Raw genomic sequence first — 15,646 nt, forward strand, 5'->3', positions numbered from 1 at the left:
TTATTATTATATTTTAACAAATTGGGTCATATATATCCTATACTATGATCTTTTGATCCTAAAACTACCAATATACACTTACAAAATCATTTAGAATTTCTAACATGTCCCTAAACCTTAGATCCATCCACTTCTTTAAAATAGTAATATGATGCAACCTATCTTATTGTCCCTAAACCGAGCACTTTCCTCCAAACAACATAGCAGTACTGTTTGCTAAAACTAAACATAGCACATGATTTGGAATACAACAGCACCTCCATAAATGTCACTAATATGAGTTCACATGTCAAAATTTTGATCACTGTTACATGCTTTGTAGATTTTACGACCAAGTTCAGTCAGCTTTGGGTGGAATATGATTTGCTCCAGTTGCCATCTTATACAGATAGAACAGAGACATCAATGCACTGCATAGCACGATCACATGATAAGCAAAATTCATGAGTTTTCAGCTAGCATTTAAGTACTAGCACAATCCATTGACTATGTTAAGAGAAACAACGAAAAATAAAGGAACTTACTACCATATTTGTTTAAACTTCACAATTGTAACAATTTTAGAAGATAAACATCAAGATACAAAAAAAGTCTGTCCAAAGAAAGTTTGAAGCGAACTCAATGCACTGATAAGCAGCAGAAGACACTTTGTATACAAATTAAATTCTTATAATCTCTTAAAGATTTCCTTATAGTACTTTAGTTTATTAATTTATCCTAATGATTTTTCAGAACATCAGCTGGCCTTGTTTTAGAGCAAACTTTAACATGATTATGTTGAGAAGTCAGTGTATCAATCAACCAACAAGGTGAACCATATACAGTTCAACTGTGTTGGTTAAAGTTTTCACTGGACGGATAGTTCAGGATCACAATAATATCAGTGAAAATCAATGTCAAGTTCAAATTGAATGACTTACACAACTAAATATAACTAAGCAAACATATGCCGGTAATTCAAATAAGATAGTGGAAGGCAAGAGAAAATACCAAACAGCAGCCAAATAGTAGATTGGTTCAAGTCGAGGAGGAGCACCCAATCTTATCAGTGAGAGACATCAAGTATACTACTAGTTCATCTGATTTTTTTTCACAAGAAAACTTATTTGGTAAACAGAATAATTTAGTGCAACTTACATGTTTGAAAGAGAATCCAGTTACTTAGAAACAAGAGGACTCATCCACATGCTTTATGCCAAAAACAATTAACAATTAGAGGCTTCAATTTAGCGTGGTGTATCAGTTTAGCTTAATAGAATGCTCTCAGTTATTCTTAACTTCTTTCAAAAATTTTGTACCAAACTCTTAAACAAAAAGTGTATCAAATCAATTTGCATGTGTGGAAAAGATACTTAGCACATATCTTAGTTCCATGACACAGAGTGAAGAGAAAGAAAAGCAAAGCATACCTAAGAGTAGCAACTAATCCAGCTGGCATTATCTTGGAGGTCTCTAAGTATCTTTTTCCCATGATATACGCGAGGGTAAGGGAGCAAACTGTAAAGAGATAAGTTAATAAACTGTAAAACAGCTGTAGAAAAGAAACTTCAGTATAAGGTCATAATTAAAGAAAACATTAAACTAGCCAACAAGTGTCAGTTTAAGTAACTTACAACAAAAAACAAGTACTTTCATAGTTAAAATCAATTCAAGCTATGGGCTTTTATATGCTAAACGAACTAGTGCTTGGAACCTCATCTGAACTCAAACTCCGTTGTAAATTTAACTGAATCTCATGATTGATTCAAGTGTGCATTAGAAGTTGCAATCTATAACTTCACTATTCTAACAACTAGTGCTGCTGAGGGCTGGTTATGTATCACAAGTCTATGAGCATTTTACCAAGCATAAAAATGAGTTTTTTCAGTGAATTTATTTGCAAGCTTCTAACTGAAATTTTTGATGAGCTTATATAGGAGCATACTCATGATCTTACAAATAAGTGTGCACACAAACTTATACAGCATTTTCATTAAAAGAAAATGTTTGAGCTCATAACTTCTTGTTCACGAGTTAATTCATGGAGACAAAACAATCAAGTTAATGAGGTAAAAAAACATTTTTAGAAAAGAGTGACAGTTTGCATTTCAAACCTAATGATTTGAAATTCAAGCCTAAAACTAAATTTGAAAGAACTTAATTGAGCTTGAATGAACCATCACAGAGTTTAAATCCAAGCTACTTTTGGCCTGTACTCCTGAGCACACAATACGTCTCAAAAAGGTCAAAACTAATTAAAAAAATGGTTCTTTCACTTCATGAGACTTTCAATGGTGATAGCAAAGTATATATTCACTAAGCTATTGACCTTTTTTTAAAATCTAGCACAAACTTTAATTTTTCTCTAATCTAATACAATGTTTTAGTTTCATGTTAACATTTTGTCAACTCAGCACGTAGACTTCCTATATCGGATTGGTTTGGTTAGAGCCAAATTTTATCAGTTTATAATTTTAATCAAATTTAGCACAACCATCTACCAAACCTAGCCAAATAAATATAATATCAAATCTAGCACATAGCTGATGTTTGTGAGGTGGGAGAAGTGAAAAAGAAAAGAAACCAACACATTATGTGTGATTTTGGGATACCAATGTTTCTTGATTTGATAATGTTGTCATTATAATCTATAACTTTCTATTATGTCAATTGAAACTCCACAACTATATAATTGTTGCTTCCCTCTAGCAATCAAAACTTCATGGAAGATCAAAACCTAGGCCAACGGTTTCTATGGTGTCCAAAGAATATGATTGTGGTATGATTAATATTTTGAGTAGATTACATAGTTCATTGATGTCTATTGTAGAGCCAGGGGATATGAATTCGTTGACTAGATTAATAATGCCATGTGTGATTGGGCACTAGATTACTATGTGTCAAAAATTCGAGGAGATTAAAATAAAAACTAAAGATATTAAAATCCACTAAAGAAATAACGAAAAATGGATAGCTAAAGAGTTGGTTTTACCAAATATTTCGATTTGTTTATTGTTAACATTATTGGTCGCGATTGGAGCTTGTCATGTGAATGACTAACTAATGGTGAAAGTAGAATTGAACGCTCAATGTAGCATGAATAGTATATTCTTTTTTTTTTTTGCCTCATGTATTTTGATTGTGTCATCTTAAATCAGACTAATTACTGCTCTTAAATTAATCTTTTAATTATATGAGTTTGTATTTGGAATGTTGTGTTAAATTCTTAAAATCAACTTATATTGGTTGTGTTAGAATTGATAGAACTTATGTTGGTTGTGGTAGTTTTGATAGAACTTATACTGGTTTTCTTAGATTTTTAAAAAAGTTTATATTGATTATGCTAAATTTGATAAAATGTATGAAGTGACAAATTGACTCAAACCGAACCAATACCATATAGAAGTCTGCGCATTGTTAAGGTGTCAAAGTGTGAGCATTTTAACAGAAACTTGATTAACGATGAATGCTAGATTTTAACACAAAACTTAAATGTTATGCTAGATTGGGGGGGGGGGGGGGGGGGGGGGGGGGGGGGGAAAAAAGAAAGATTCTACTAGATTTTAGAAAAACATTAAAGGTTGTACTATATTCATGTATTAACTCTATCCAAAAATGAGTGATACAGTAGGAATTGTTCCTCCACTTACTTATGGGTCTTAACTCATCCCTGCCTATCAACTGAAAAGCCAAGTTGAGAATAGAAAATTCATCCTAAAGGACATGTATTACATGAGCACTATGGAAACAAGTTTAGGAGGTTCAAACAGGTTAATCCAACCCCACTTACCAAAAGAAGAAAAATAGTATGAACCTCCTTTCTTTTTATTTTTTCACCCCACCATAATATTGGTCTTATGGTTAACCAAAATTTTGTTAGGAAGGTTTATTCCTTGGTACTATTTACCCTGTTTTCATCATTGGTACTGTACCCAGCTCCAGTAATTTCCTATCTCCTATAGTTGTTTGTGTACAAAACTTATATGAAAGAGCCTTCATAGTGTGCATTCACGTAATAATCTGTATTATATACGTGTTCTAGTTTACTATATGACAATAATCCAATGGATGGTTTAAGGATAAGTAGTACTCTTCCTTTGCAAATTATACATTCAGAAACCAAAATTGATACTGCACGTTCAATTGAACTCTTCCAATGGATCTTGTAACAATTAGGCCGAACTCAAGATTCCTACACTCCGATTAGTAGAAAACAACTGCACCGAGATCAACGCAGGCATTTCCCTTTTATGGAAAGAAATCACGATAAAAACTGCGAAACATTTATCAAGACGAACAGTATAAACAAGATCCAATATTTATCATAGAAACATTCAAAATAATAGAGAACACGATATACACGAAGGCAAAGATATGCAAACCATTACAGCAAAATCTAGGTTAGCTGAAGCAAGGGAACTTCTTACCAGTCCCAAGGCGAAGTAGGAGTTCCGCCGCTTCTCGAAAGCCTTAAGGCTAATGAATCCGGCGAGGAGAAGGACGAGTCCGGAGCCCGCTCCGCCGGCGAGCGACGCCGCGCTCCCCCGCCGCAAATAGCCGACGATACCGCCGATGAGGACCAGGAACCCATAAGGGATCGTGAAACAGAAGTCGTGCATCGTTCCAACTAGTCGACGTCGGAGCAAGATCGAGAAGGGATATCCGGCAGCGGAATTAGATCTGTCGAGGAGATCGCCTTCTGTTCTGATCGAACGGAGAAGATATTTGTTTTGACCAATGAATCAGGTTCAACGGCAGCGTTTGGTTTTGACCAATGAATGATGGAGTAGTGGCAAGTGTTTAGTGACTAAAGAATTTTAATAAAATTTTTTTTATGAATTAATGGGAGGGTAAAAATTGAATATTGTACTTATAAAAAAATTATGAGGTTTGTTTATCCAAATGTCATAATGTTGGGAGAAGTTCTGGGAAAAAGAGAAAGATTTAGGGGGAAAATAGTGAAATTTTCTCGATAAATTTCCGCCTTGGATTTTTCGCCCCTTGTTGTCTCGATCTCTTCCCGTCTTTTTTTTTTATTATTACTTTTGATGATTGTTTTTTTTTTCCGTTTCCTCCCTGTCCAGGTTTTGCCCTCCCCCTCACTCTCGCTTCCGAATTTCGATCTGCTCTGATCTGCTCTTGGCGACCTTTCGAAGATTTGCGATGAATTAGGAATCGGCCTTGGCCTTTGTTTGGGTTCACCGTGAGGAAGTCGATGGCGGAGGGAGGGAACGGGCACCTCGTCAAGATGGACTCCACCGAATCCCGGTGGGCCGCCCGCGACGATGACGACGACTCGAACGAGGAAGGAGATGATTCGTCGCGCAGGAGGAGCTACGAGTCGGATGAGGACGAGGAAAATGTGGAACAGAGACTGATCCGGACTGGCCACCGAATCGACTCCTTCGACGTCGAAGCTCTCGAGGTCCATGGAGCTCACAGAAATGACTTTGAGGTGCGTACTGGTGTTCAAATGCTATCTTCCTGTAAGATAGCATTCTGGTTTGCTTGGTAAACATATCCTACAAGTGATTGCTAAGTTTCGTTGATTCCGATGCTGAAAGTTTTTATTGCCAAAATGGTATCTGGATTAAAAGTAGTTTTTCTGGCTAACCAAGCAATTGATGTATGGAATCATGGGATTATATTAGAAAGAACCTTTTTTTGGACTGGGTATTTGCTTTGATCATAATAGCTTTCTGAATGTATTCTGCTTATTGAATAGAATGCTTCTTTCGGAAGGCACATAGTGCTTGCTCTTCAGACGCTTGGAGTTGTATTTGGGGATGTTGGGACGAGCCCATTGTACACTCTGGATGTCATGTTCAATAAGTATCCTCTTGTTCAGCAGGAAGATGTTCTAGGAGCACTCTCTCTTGTTCTATATACAGTGATTTTGGTGTCGCTTGTGAAATATATCTTCGTTGTCCTTTGGGCTAATGATGATGGTGAAGGTATGCAATTAGTTCTATGCACTTGTTTTTGCCAGTTTCTTTCATTATATGTTATATGAGTGCCTTCTCATTATGCTGGTCCTTTTACAGGAGGAACATTTGCATTATATTCTTTGATTTGCAGGAATGCAAAGGCTAGCCTTCTTCCAAATCAGTTGCCTTCTGATGCTCGCATATCAAGTTTCAGGCTGAAGGTTCCATCTCCAGAACTAGAAAGGTCCTTGAAAATCAAGGAGCATCTTGAAAAGTCTTTAATGTTAAAAAAGCTGCTGTTGATATTGGTTCTGTTTGGTACGTCTATGGTGATTGCTGATGGTGTCGTCACTCCAGCAATGTCAGGTTGTGTGATTAAACATTGTTATTTTTCCATATAATGGGTTACTTCACATAACTAGTAATGTCTATTCTTTTTGTTGCACATTGTTTTACAATAATCTTCTTCTTTGTATTTTGTAGTGATGTCTGCTTTCAATGGGTTGAAAGTTGGAATATCTAGCATCGAGCAAGGTAATCTACTTTTTGCTATTATTCTGATGATGACATCTATTCTGAATGTTTTGGCTTGCCAAGCTATGAGATATCAGTTCTATTTGCTCTAATGCACGTCTCAATACTGAAACTTTTATGATATCTTGTTTCAGGTATTTTTTTTTAATCTTGGTGATAGTTAGTTAAGATGGTTATATCTCAAGAGATCCAGAAAGTTATATTGTAAGATGGAAAGGAGGCTAGAGGGCGCGGGGGAGGGGTTGAATAGCCTCTTTTTAAAACTTCTACAACGATTAGTTCACAACAACAAAAGAAACCAAAACACAAACTGAAATATAAATAACAAAATAAGGAAAGAGAAAACTCAAACTTGATGATTTACATGGTTTGGTAGCCCTCGGCTCCTATTCCGTGGCATATGATCGTTCGACATGTCACTCATCGAAATCCAGTAATATTCTCTTTCTTGGAAACCTTCTGGAGGTGGAGAACTCCCTTATAAAGCCTTTCTCTTACTAGAGAAGTACTTAGAATAAAAAATTATAATGAAAGCAAGAGAATGGATTGGAGACTAAGAAAATTCAGCACAGTATCAACACTTTAAATGAGTCCATTCATAGCTTCCAAGCCCCTATATATAACCTTCGGCCAAGTATTTGCTCAACCTTTAAAATATCTATTTTGTTCAGTTTAGTCGACTGGTTCTTGCTACACAACCACTTTACCTACCTCTTTAGTCGATTGTCTACTACCACCAATCGACTACCACCCATTCAGTTTCTACCACTAGTTGATTGGCCTTCGCTAAAGCTCCTAAATTGCCTAAATTGCATCCGTTGTAACAACTAACCTCTCGATTGCAACTTTCCAACTTCTTCATCACTTGACTCAAGATTCCATCAACTTCAGTTGACTGTTTAACAAATTATTTGATTAGTTGCAATAATAAAATTGTTTCTTTAGTTGAATAGAGATACCATCAATCGACTGTGCATAGTATTAGTTGACTCAAATTTGACATCCGACTGACAAACAATATTAGTCGGCTAAAAAACACATTTAGTTGACTGAAACATTGACTAAGACCATTCTAGTCTTAGTCCAAGCCTAATCTAACCCTCGATTGGCCCACAATTACATATATTCTCACACTCATGTTTGCTCAAATGAAATTTGCTAAGAGTTTGGAGAATATCTTTTTCTAGGGCTCCAAGTTGTCAAGAAGTCCTGATTTCATATCTTCCTCTTCCGCTAAGGATCCAATTAAGCTTGATCTACCAAGACTTTTGTTTGCAAAACATCCAATCACCTTTGATCTCCTGGAACTTCCGTTATTGCACCTGCAATACTTATGTCAAGTATCTGCACCTAGTATCCTGTGCCTGCACACTTAACACAATTCATTATTACATAATCTAACTTAAGTTTTTGTTCAAACATCAAAACTCATTGCACCAACATGTATGACTACCTAGAGGTGTCGTCTCTCACTTCCCACTGCACTCTTTTCCTGTTTAACTATCTCTGTTGCTCATGCTCCAACCTCATACTTTTGCTATTATTATAATTCGCCCATTTTCAATCTTAGACTATGTATCTTATGAGACTAATGCACAAGACCCAAGCTTATCTATTGATATTGTAGTTCACCTTTTTTATATCATAACACTGTGTGTGTGTGTGTGTGTGTGTGTGTGTGTGCAAAAAAGCTGTACACTGTTTCCAGAAATAGTAGCTCGAAGAAGAACCTTATAGTCTGATTAAAAACAGAATAAGGAAAGAATTAAGTGATATAGAAAAACTTTGTTAGAAAGAAGAAAGCATCGAGAATGGACTCAAAGAGGTTTGACTCCAATGCCTAACTCCAGTTCTATTCTAATTGGATGAGAGTAGGGGATCTTGGATGATATGGAATTCCTTCCTTCTGGCCCTGCTGAGGGGTATATTGGATGCGGGTGGCATGAGCATATTGTGTAATCAAATATCAGAATAGACCCATTGTTAATGCTTGTTGTTCAACACACCTGACCTTGTAAGAGTGATAATTATATTGTAATGGGAGTTCTATCTTGCTAGGTCATAGTTGTAATCTACATTATTAATTGACATCTAAAGAGGTTGACCATGGGGGTTGACCTTCTTAGTTGTAGTTAATCAAAGTCTCATAGTTGGACTAGACTCGCTTACCCAATGGCTGACCCAGAGGACAATTATTAATACATAATGTCTGGGAGCTTTTGATATATTTTTTTGAAAAAAATATTAAAAAATTAAGACAGGCTAGCATGGTCTGCCTTCGACAACCATTCAGATCATCCTCAGTCTTACATGTTTCAAGTGCTTGAGCAATGTCCACTCGGAGTAGATCCATTAGTGGCCTAAGGCCTCAACCTTCTAGGATGGGCATGAAATACGTCTGGTTTTAAATTTTTAAAGCTATGTTTGGTTCATAAAAGTGTCGGCTTTTCTTTTTAGAGAAAACAAATTATGGAAAAAAACAAAAAAGAATCATTATCATCTACTTTCCACTTATCTAAGGAATGAAAATTACACTTACGGAAAAAAAGAGAGAAAAACAATCTAGTTGCTCTCACCCATGGGGAAACATGTCAATTGCATATTTTCTTCCTCTAAATATTCCTACTAGACATATTTTCACAATTTTTTTTGTTTCTATGGGAAGAAAATTGTAAATAATAAAAAATATTCTGAAATAAATACTCTTAAATGTTGAAGGTCATAAACAGAACTTTCGCACCCTTGAAGTTTTGTGGGTTTCAGTATTTTTTTCACTATATTGACACTCTGCTGTTGGTTATTGTAAAATAATATGGAATCTTATTTTATTACAAGAGATAAGCCTCTATTTATACACGAATATAGGGACCTATTCTAGGAGAATTATTTTATAAAAAAGAAAAATAAAATATTTATCCCTAACAGAATATTTATCCTTAACAGAATATTCTAACACTCCCCCTCAAGCTGGAGAATATAAATCATATGCACCCAGCTTGTTACATATGTAGTCAATTCGAAGACCTCTCAGTGACTTGGTGAATATATCTGCTAGTTGATTCTGTGAGTTAACAAAACTAATAGATATTTCATCAGATATGACTTTTTCTCTGACAAAGTGACAGTCGACTTCAATATGCTTTGTCCTCTCATGAAAAATTGGATTCGAGGCGATATGCATGGCGGCTTGATTGTTACATATAAGTGATATTTGTGTAACCTCTCCAAATCTTAGCTCTTGAAGCAATTGTTTGAGTCATATAAACTCTTGACTGGCTATGGTCATAGCTCGATATTCTGCCTCTGCACTGGATCTTGCCATAACATTCTGCTTTTTACTTTTTCAAGAAATAAGGTTATCTCCGACAAATATACAAAAACCAAAAGTAGTTTTTCTATCAATGGGAGATCCTACCCAATCTGCATCAGAATATGACTCGAGTATGTCCTTTGCACCCTTTCTGGAGATATATCGGATAATGCGTATCACAACATTCCAATGTTCCTTGCATGGAGAGTTGAGAAACTGACTTACTACACTTACTGCAAAAGAGATATCCGGATGAGTAACAATAAGGTAGCTTAATCTCCCTACTAATCGTCTATATCGTTCAGGATCTGGAAGAGGCTCCCCTTGATTTGGCATGAGCTTGACATTATGATCCATAGGTGTGTCAACTGTCTTTGAGTTTAACATGTCTGTTTCTTCTAGAATATCCATTGCATACTTCTTTTGGGATATGATAATCCTATTTTTGGACTGTGCTACTTCTATCCCCAAAAAATATTTGAGTTTGCCGAGATCTTTTGTCTGAAAATATTTGAAAAGATGTTTCACCTGTGAAATCCCGAGATGATCATTATCTGTGATAACAATATCATCAACATAAACTACTGAGTAGATGCAACTAGTAGATGAGTGATGATAAAAGACAGAATGGTCAGAGCCTCACTCCGAGTCATACCAAACTGTTGAATTACAGTACTAAATCTACCGAACCATGCTCTGGGAGACTGTTTGAGGTCATATAAAGATTTCTGCAGGCGACATACAAGACCAAAAGACTCCCCCTGAGCAACAAAACATGGAGGTTGTTCCATGTAGACTTCCTCGAGTAAGTCACCATGTAAGAAAGCATTTTTGATGTCCAACTGATAAAGAGGCCTTCTGTGGAGAGCGCGAGCTCGTGACCTAACCACCTCCGCCGCTGCTGCTTGTGGGAGGGAGAAAGCGAGGAGGGAAAAAGGATGGGGGAGCGGTCAAAATCACACCATTTGTATTTGCTCTTGGCGGCACTGTGGTTGTTGAGCGTCCTGCGGCCCAATGTCGGCGCGGCCACCGCCGAGAGACGCCACGTGAACGCAAGGATGCGGCGGAGGAATCTTGTCGAGGAAGACGCGACGGGGAAGACGTGCGCCTGGCTGATGCGTCACGACGAGACGAGGAAGTCGCGAGGCGATGTTCCCGGTGCTGGCGGCAGCGGAAGTTGCTCGAGCGAAGGAAGACGCGCTGTTGATCTGTGTCGCGACGAGGAGGACGCGCGACAAGGGAGGCCTGATCTGCGTCACGACGAGGAAGACGCGTGATGAGGTGGCGGAGGAGGAAAAAAACTATGACTCTGATACCATGTAAAATAATATGGAATCTTGTTTTATTACAAGAGATAAGCCCTTATTTATACACGAATATAGAGACCTATTCTAGGAGAATTATTCTATAAAAAAGAAAAATAGAATATTTATCCCTAACAGAATATTCTAACAGTTATTTTTTGAAAGTTTCAGCCCATTAAGTCTTCAACTTCTTATGGGTTTGGGACACATTGAATCTTGCATATCTTTGTGTCTGTTTTGACTCTCATCTTTTTTGTTGATTATGGCATTGCCCTCCATCTTAGGGATCATAGTTTGACTTTGGGAGTTCCTTAATTTGGGATGTTTGAACCTTGACGGGTGTTTTTAATGTGTGACAAGGACCAAGGATGTTATCCCATTTCTCTTCAATTTATAGCACATGTTTTTCATGACCCTAAGACATTGCATCATTTTTATTTGGTATGGTGAGCATCTTGTCATATGTCTAGCCATGTTAATAATTCTGTGAGGCATTCCTACTGTGAAACGATATTCAAGATACTGCACAGAAGCTTCTTTTTGTCACATGCGAAGGACACACCCTACGATGTTAGTTTGGCCCACTTGAACACTCGCATCATAGGGTGTCGCTGACTTGAATCGGTGCATTTACAGGGCCTAGTCTCCTCCCCTAACAATTGTAAGTCATCCACAGGAATTAAAGGAGTGTACATTAACTCTACAATTCATAGATTGCTTGGGATTTGTTCTTCCTTCATACCAGCCCTATTATTCCATAGACCATATCAGGATATGTGCTGTTGTCTGGATGCTATGGCCCACAGGTCCCATGGTCAAACCACCCAGTTTCTACTTTCCAGGTTATGAACTTATTATCTATAAATCAAAAGTTCCTTTGTTAGATATGGCAAGCCATGTTGGACAGTTCATGAAGATTTTTCACTCTTTTTAATGTTGATTTGTTTAAAAAAAATGTTGCGTGAAAGATGAAAATTCTTAGGTGAAATCATCCTATTCTGAGCTGTTTCTTTGAATACAATGTGATTTTCCTATTGTTTGATTTTCACTACATCTAGTTTAGTTTTCATAATTCTTACTCATAATACTTAATCTATTAACTTTATGATTTTCGCAGAAGAAGTGGTGATGATCTCAATTGCATCTCTTATAGTCCTGTTCAGCGTTCAGAGGTTTGGAACGAGTAAAGTAGGGCTTGCTGTTGGCCCAGCATTATTCATATGGTTTTGCTCACTCGGAGGCTTTGGAATTTATAACCTTTTAAAGTATGGAACATTTGTTCTTAGAGCATTTAACCCTCTTTATATATACTACTACTGCAAGAGAAATCCAACTGAGGCATGGTTGTCTCTGGGGGGTTGTGTTCTTTGCATAACAGGTAACAAGCATGATTATTATTCATTTCTTCTGGAGAACCATAATATATAGGTGTTCTTTGACTCAGTTATTTATTTTGTTATTCAATTACCTCTTGAAAAACATGCTTGCTTCTTTTTGGTGATGTTTAGAACTCCATCTTTCCTCATGCTTATAGTACATATTACATGTGTTTAGTTTTTCATATCAAAGTAAACCTATATAGCACAGTTCCAAATTTCACCCATCAAAGCTTAACGATCAATTTCTACTCGTTTGATTATTCATGATATTGTATCCTTCCACAACCATTGTCTAAAGTGGAATAAGGCTGATAACCTCACGCTCCAAATTATGAGTTCCTATATTTGTTTTACCTGTAATGGATGTATTTGTCATCCATGCAAAGAAGTTTGGTTGTTCTTGGATCAAGTTGTCATTTTAAACAGTTCTTAAGTTATCCAATTCTTTTACCATTTATTTTTTGAGCTGGTTACTACTTGCCACATTAAACAAGACTATCACTGTTGGGATGGACATCTACATATTCTTATAATACCCTAAAACCTACTTTGTGTACATGGAAATGAAAACTTTGTTTTTTATATATTTGTAACTATGTACACTACTAAATAGTGTTATTACAGTGGAGCTACACCTAAGAGAGAAGGTCCATGACTCATCATAATCAATTGCATAATGCTGATAGATTTCCTGTTGAAATGGCAAGTTGGCATCCAGTGGTTACTGCTATTTCATGTCTATCAAATTCAAGACCCTAGGCCATCTCTATGTAATTTATTGAATATTGTCACAAATAAGGAGAGCTTTTAATACGTTAAATTTTCAAAGAATCAACATAGAGCCATAATCTTCATGAGAAAATGAAAAAGCCTTTATGTAGTATTAACACATAATAAAGGTGGATGTTAGGGGAATTATTCTTCAATCAGGATCACCTTTGGTAGTTCCGTACTATCGTATATAGATATTATTGATAAAGGAAAACTATCACTACACCACTCGGAGTTACAAAATTACAAATGGATACAAACACTCCCTTCAAGTTGATTCTAATATATTATAGAAACCTAGTTGTGATAGGTATATATTCAACTTTATGCCTCTTAACAATTTGGTCGACAAATCTGCCAACTAATTGTTCGAACTGGCAAAGAAAGTCACAATTTCATTATTTTTTATATTCTCCCTAATGAAGTGACAATTGATCAATGCACATTTCGTCCTTTTTTGTAAAACTCTAGATTTGAGGCTATAGCATTGCCGCTTGATTGTTAAAGTAAAACTTTACAAGTTCTATAAGGCATATAGTAGCTTGTTAATCAAATGTTTAATCCGAATGAGCTACATTGCTAAGTCCGTAAGCCCTATACTCTACTTTTGCAATTGACCTTACAACGAATGTCTCTTTCTTACTTTTCTACGAAATAAGATTACCTCCTAAAAGATAAAATAACTCGATGTAGATCATTGATCTATATGAGAGCCTGCCTGGTCTACATTAGTGTAATGAGCGATCTAAAGATGACCTTGATAAAAAACTAGAATATCTTTCCCTACACCATTTTTGAGATTTTGTAGGACTCTTAGGTTCACAAGCCAATGATGATTACATGAGTTCTCTAGAAGCTTACTGATCACACTGATTACGAATGAGATGTAAGATCTAGTGGCTGAGCTTAGATCAATTTTTCCATTAACTTCCAATACTTCCCTAGGTTGGTTAGAGGTTTCCCTTGTGCTGGGGCTAAGCTGGCGCTATGATATATGGGAGTGTTTATTAGTTTAGTCCCTAGCATGCCAGCCTCCTTGAGCATATCCAATACATACTTGTGCTAAGAGATATAGACAACTTCTTCTGAGCAAGCCACCTCTATCCTAAGGAAATACTTGAAATCACCCAAATCTGAAAAGTGTTAATGAATATATGTTTAACTGTGCAATTTTGATGGAGACATCACCTATTATGATAATATCATTCACATATACAATGAAAAAGATATGCATCTGTAATCGAGAGACGAGATAAAACATTGAGAGATCTATTACACTCTTAAATATGTCACAGCGAAGATGCTAAACTTCCCAAACCAAGTTCTTGTTCTTTAAAACGTACAAAGATTTCTTTATTGCACGCCAAACCAATCTCCTTGTCAGCAACAAACTCAGAAGGGTACTCCATACAAACCTCTCCTAATAAATCACCATAAAGAAAAGTATTTTTGATATCAAACTGATAAAGCGGTTAGTGGAAAATAACTATCATGTATGTTGAGAACCAAAGGTGGGTAGGCACCTAGAGAAATTGGAGGATTCGTGTGAGTTGTAGGTGGTTTGCAGCACAAGCATCAAGCAAAAACCAGAGGAGACATGTGAATGATTCATTGGCATTGAATTTGGCAGCAACTTGTGATAATCACAAACAGAAGGAAGAGCACGAAACTTATGCATCACAAACCAAAGAGATCTCCGCAGGAACAGAAGAGGGAGAGGTGTCTTATGGGGAGCTTGCGTAAGTGAAGAAGTTACACGACTGACAAAAGTGAAGAATATTTATATAGGAAGAGTGACACGATGGCTCTGATACCATGTTAGGAGAATTATTCTTTAATAACTACCTTATATAAATATTATTTATATAGAAAAATTAGCAATACACTCCTTGGAATTACAAAATTACAAATGAATCCTAACAGTGGACATAAGCTAAAATACCAGGATAATAAGAAATCCTTATATGGAAAAGGATGGATGGACCTATATATGACAACTGATATGCCATTGCTTGTCTCTTGATAGTAAGGAATTTTTGGGACTGTCTGATATTCATATAACATGACATGGTAACATAGCATCTCAGTTGAGTCTTTTCAACACACTTCAATGGGTGCAATGTTATGTTCTGTAAAGGATAGACAGATTTACAAATACTTCATTATAATATTTGAGTTCCTTCCAAAATACTTTTGGTCACTGTTCCACTAAGTGATTGACATTACACTTGCATTTCAGGTTCTGAGGCAATGTTTGCTGACCTTTGCTATTTCTCGGTTAGATCTGTACAGGTAAAGTACGAGCAAAGCCAATATTTTTTTTTTTTACTTCTCTCCATTTTCCCACTTTATTATTGCTTAAATTTTAATTTTCAGCCGAATCGAATGGTCCGAACTTGCTCAATTGCTCTTTTGATAACCCAAATTGAAGGGTCGTTGTAG

The 15,646-nt window shown here is 36.4% G+C and overlaps 2 protein-coding genes across 2 annotated transcripts; one reads left to right on the top strand and one right to left on the bottom strand.

Moving 5' to 3' along the window:
- Nucleotides 1–239: 239 nt before the first annotated feature.
- LOC141819416 (protein FATTY ACID EXPORT 5-like) lies at nt 240–4,707 on the bottom strand. The gene is made up of 4 exons (XM_074706721.1): nt 4,407–4,707; nt 3,630–3,693; nt 1,410–1,497; nt 240–410 (listed from the first exon to the last, which is right to left on the bottom strand). The coding sequence occupies exons 1-4, from the start codon at nt 4,596–4,598 to the stop codon at nt 338–340; spliced, it is 417 nt and encodes a 138-aa protein (XP_074562822.1). The 5' UTR covers nt 4,599–4,707; the 3' UTR covers nt 240–337.
- Nucleotides 4,708–4,952: 245 nt separating this feature from the next.
- On the top strand, nt 4,953–15,646 carry LOC141819427 (potassium transporter 7-like). Its single transcript, XM_074706728.1, has 8 exons — nt 4,953–4,982; nt 5,064–5,434; nt 5,705–5,933; nt 6,024–6,272; nt 6,390–6,440; nt 12,172–12,432; nt 15,444–15,496; nt 15,581–15,646. The coding sequence occupies exons 2-8, from the start codon at nt 5,195–5,197 to the stop codon at nt 15,644–15,646; spliced, it is 1,149 nt and encodes a 382-aa protein (XP_074562829.1). The 5' UTR covers nt 4,953–4,982; nt 5,064–5,194.

The sequence above is a fragment of the Curcuma longa genome, chromosome 2, assembly GCF_044706935.1.
Source record: "Curcuma longa cultivar G26 ecotype Majalengka, Jawa Barat chromosome 2, ITB_CL_G26_1.1, whole genome shotgun sequence".
In the NCBI taxonomy this organism is placed as follows: Eukaryota; Viridiplantae; Streptophyta; class Magnoliopsida; order Zingiberales; family Zingiberaceae; genus Curcuma; species Curcuma longa.

Bases quoted from the DNA above. Each gene is read 5' to 3' on its own strand.
- LOC141819416 (XM_074706721.1), bottom strand. From the start codon at position 4,598: ATGCACGACTTCTGTTTCACGATCCCTTATGGGTTCCTGGTCCTCATC. The intron at 3,694-4,406 runs GTAAGAAGTTCC...CATGTCCTTTAG, and splicing joins CCTACTTCGCCTTGGGACTG to GATGAATTTTCTATTCTCAA. The intron at 1,498-3,629 runs GTAAGTGGAGGA...ATCTCTTTACAG, and splicing joins GGATGAGTTAAGACCCATAA to TTTGCTCCCTTACCCTCGCG.
- LOC141819427 (XM_074706728.1), top strand. From the start codon at position 5,195: ATGGCGGAGGGAGGGAACGGGCACCTCGTCAAGATGGACTCCACCGAA. The intron at 5,435-5,704 runs GTGCGTACTGGT...CTTATTGAATAG, and splicing joins CTCACAGAAATGACTTTGAG to AATGCTTCTTTCGGAAGGCA. The intron at 12,433-15,443 runs GTAACAAGCATG...CTTGCATTTCAG, and splicing joins TTGTGTTCTTTGCATAACAG to GTTCTGAGGCAATGTTTGCT.